The sequence below is a fragment of the Lepisma saccharinum genome, chromosome 2 (assembly GCF_977018435.1).
Source record: "Lepisma saccharinum chromosome 2, izLepSacc3.1, whole genome shotgun sequence".
Classification (NCBI taxonomy): Eukaryota; Metazoa; Arthropoda; class Insecta; order Zygentoma; family Lepismatidae; genus Lepisma; species Lepisma saccharinum.
In genome coordinates, this window is record NC_139230.1 from 141,017,413 (window position 1) to 141,019,429 (window position 2,017).

Consider the following 2,017-nt stretch of genomic DNA (forward strand, 5'->3'; position numbering starts at 1 on the left):
GGTTGCCTCCAGGTACACATTGATTTGAGGTTGGGTGAGCAGTTTTATGCTGGGACAAGGCCGGAATAATTCCTACCTTAAAACACCCTCCCCGGGAATTGAACCTGAGCCTGCCGTGTGACAGTCAGACGCCCTACCAACTACACCACAAGTAAAAAAAAAATGCTCGTGTATATTATAGAGCTTTAATTAGTTGCAGAGGATACGTACGCCTAACAAGACATTTGATATTTCCTTATGATTCAATCATGATCTGTATATTTTTGTTGGTCTACCTACAAAAACACTCGAAAGTTTCAACTCTTTTTTCTCAATCTACAGATTTCGATGTCCAATGATGACTTACAGTTATTTCAACTGTGTAAACAACAAATAACAGAGACATTTAGCCCCGAAATGTGACCACGACACATCAAATTATCCGTATCCCGGGCCTTTTTTACAATTTTTTAAAGCAATATTAATTAAGTCCGGTTTCTCCTCTGTAGTTTCTTTTAATAATTTCATCTCGGACACTCGGGTTATCAGCCCTAGTTCCAAAGCCTTGTGGGAGGGGCTGCCTCCCTTATAGCCCTCGGCCTGCTAGATTTTCTTTTAGGGTTTCTTCCCTTAGCCTTTGAGGTTTCTCCCTCTCACTGCAAGGCAGCAGTTTGATGAGATATGGAAAAGAGGCACATATGGCTTTCATAGATCTAGAGAAAGCCTTCGACAACATTCCGAGGGATGAAATATGGAAAATACTAAAACAAAGAAATGTTAGCAATCAATTAATTACAGCAACGCAGAGTCTGTATAAGAAATGTAGAAACTATGTCCGCACCTGCAATGCAGAGTCTCAAGAGTTTGAGACTAGAGAAGGACTTAAACAAGGATGTATCCTTAGCCCACTCCTCTTTATTACCTTAATGGATGATGTTATTAAATCATGCAATGGGAAGGTACAGAAATTCAAGCTGGGGTATAGGTTTTTTAAAACCAATATATATATAAACCATTGTGCCTTCGCCGATGACATACTAATATTGGGAGATTCCGAAAGAAATTTACAAAAGAACGTGAGAATTTGGGAAAAAGAGTTAAAAAAGCGGGGCATGAAGATAAATGATAAAAAGACTCAGACCATGATGATGGCACGACAGCCAAATATACATCAGATTGCTTTGAATAATGGAACGACATTAGAACAGACTACAGATTTTAAATACCTCGGGGTTATAGTACAACAAGATGGCAGAATAGATGGTGAAATTATAGCTCGATCCCAAGCCTCAGGGAGACTCTTTAATGCGCTAAAGAGAAATTTCCTAAATAACCCATTAGTGACCAAAACTACGAAAATCCTTGTGTATAAAGTGACATATTTAATTACATTACTTTATGGTAGTGAAACCTGGACATTGACAAATAAACATAGGAGTAAAATATAGGCTTCAGAAATGAGATTTCTCCGTAAAATAGAAGGGAAAACAAGAAGAGACAAAATTAGGAATCAGACCATTAGAGCTATCCTGGGCGTATCACCAGTGCTTGAGAGAATCGAACAGAACCAGTTACGATGGTTTGGGCACATACAAAGAATGGAAGACTCCAGAATAGCTAAACAAGCTTTGAATGCTAAGATGCAAGGAGCAAGACCACGCGGGCAACCCAGAAGAACATGGGAAGAAGATGTGAAGGTAGCTGTAGAGGCTAGAGGAGGAGAGTGGAGGAGAGCAAAGGAGCTGGCCCGAGACAGAATCCGATGGAAGACCCTCTGGGAAACCTCAACACCGCAAGGTAGAAGAGGATCGACTAAGTAAGTAAGTATTAATTAAGATCACACAAAAACACGCGGGAAATCCAAGAATAACCATGAACTAACGTTCCTAACCTAACAGGAACGGGCAATCACCACTTCCACAACTTGTTTTGAAGCAAATTTCATTACATACGCACGAGAAAAATACGTACAAATTTAAGATATATCATAAAATTACAATGTTCATCAACTGTGGCGGAGCAGCATATCGCGATGCTC

At 39.8% G+C, this 2,017-nt stretch overlaps 1 protein-coding gene across 1 annotated transcript; it reads left to right on the forward strand.

Annotated features, from left to right (window-relative positions):
- The first annotated feature begins 1,436 nt into the window (after positions 1–1,436).
- Positions 1,437–1,799, forward strand: LOC145983674 (uncharacterized). The gene has a single exon (XM_083116732.1). It carries the CDS (start codon positions 1,437–1,439, stop codon positions 1,797–1,799), a length of 363 nt encoding a protein of 120 aa, XP_082972858.1.
- Positions 1,800–2,017: the final 218 nt, after the last annotated feature.

Excerpts from the sequence above, each read along its gene's own strand:
- LOC145983674 (XM_083116732.1), top strand. The coding sequence starts at position 1,437 with ATGAGATTTCTCCGTAAAATAGAAGGGAAAACAAGAAGAGACAAAATT.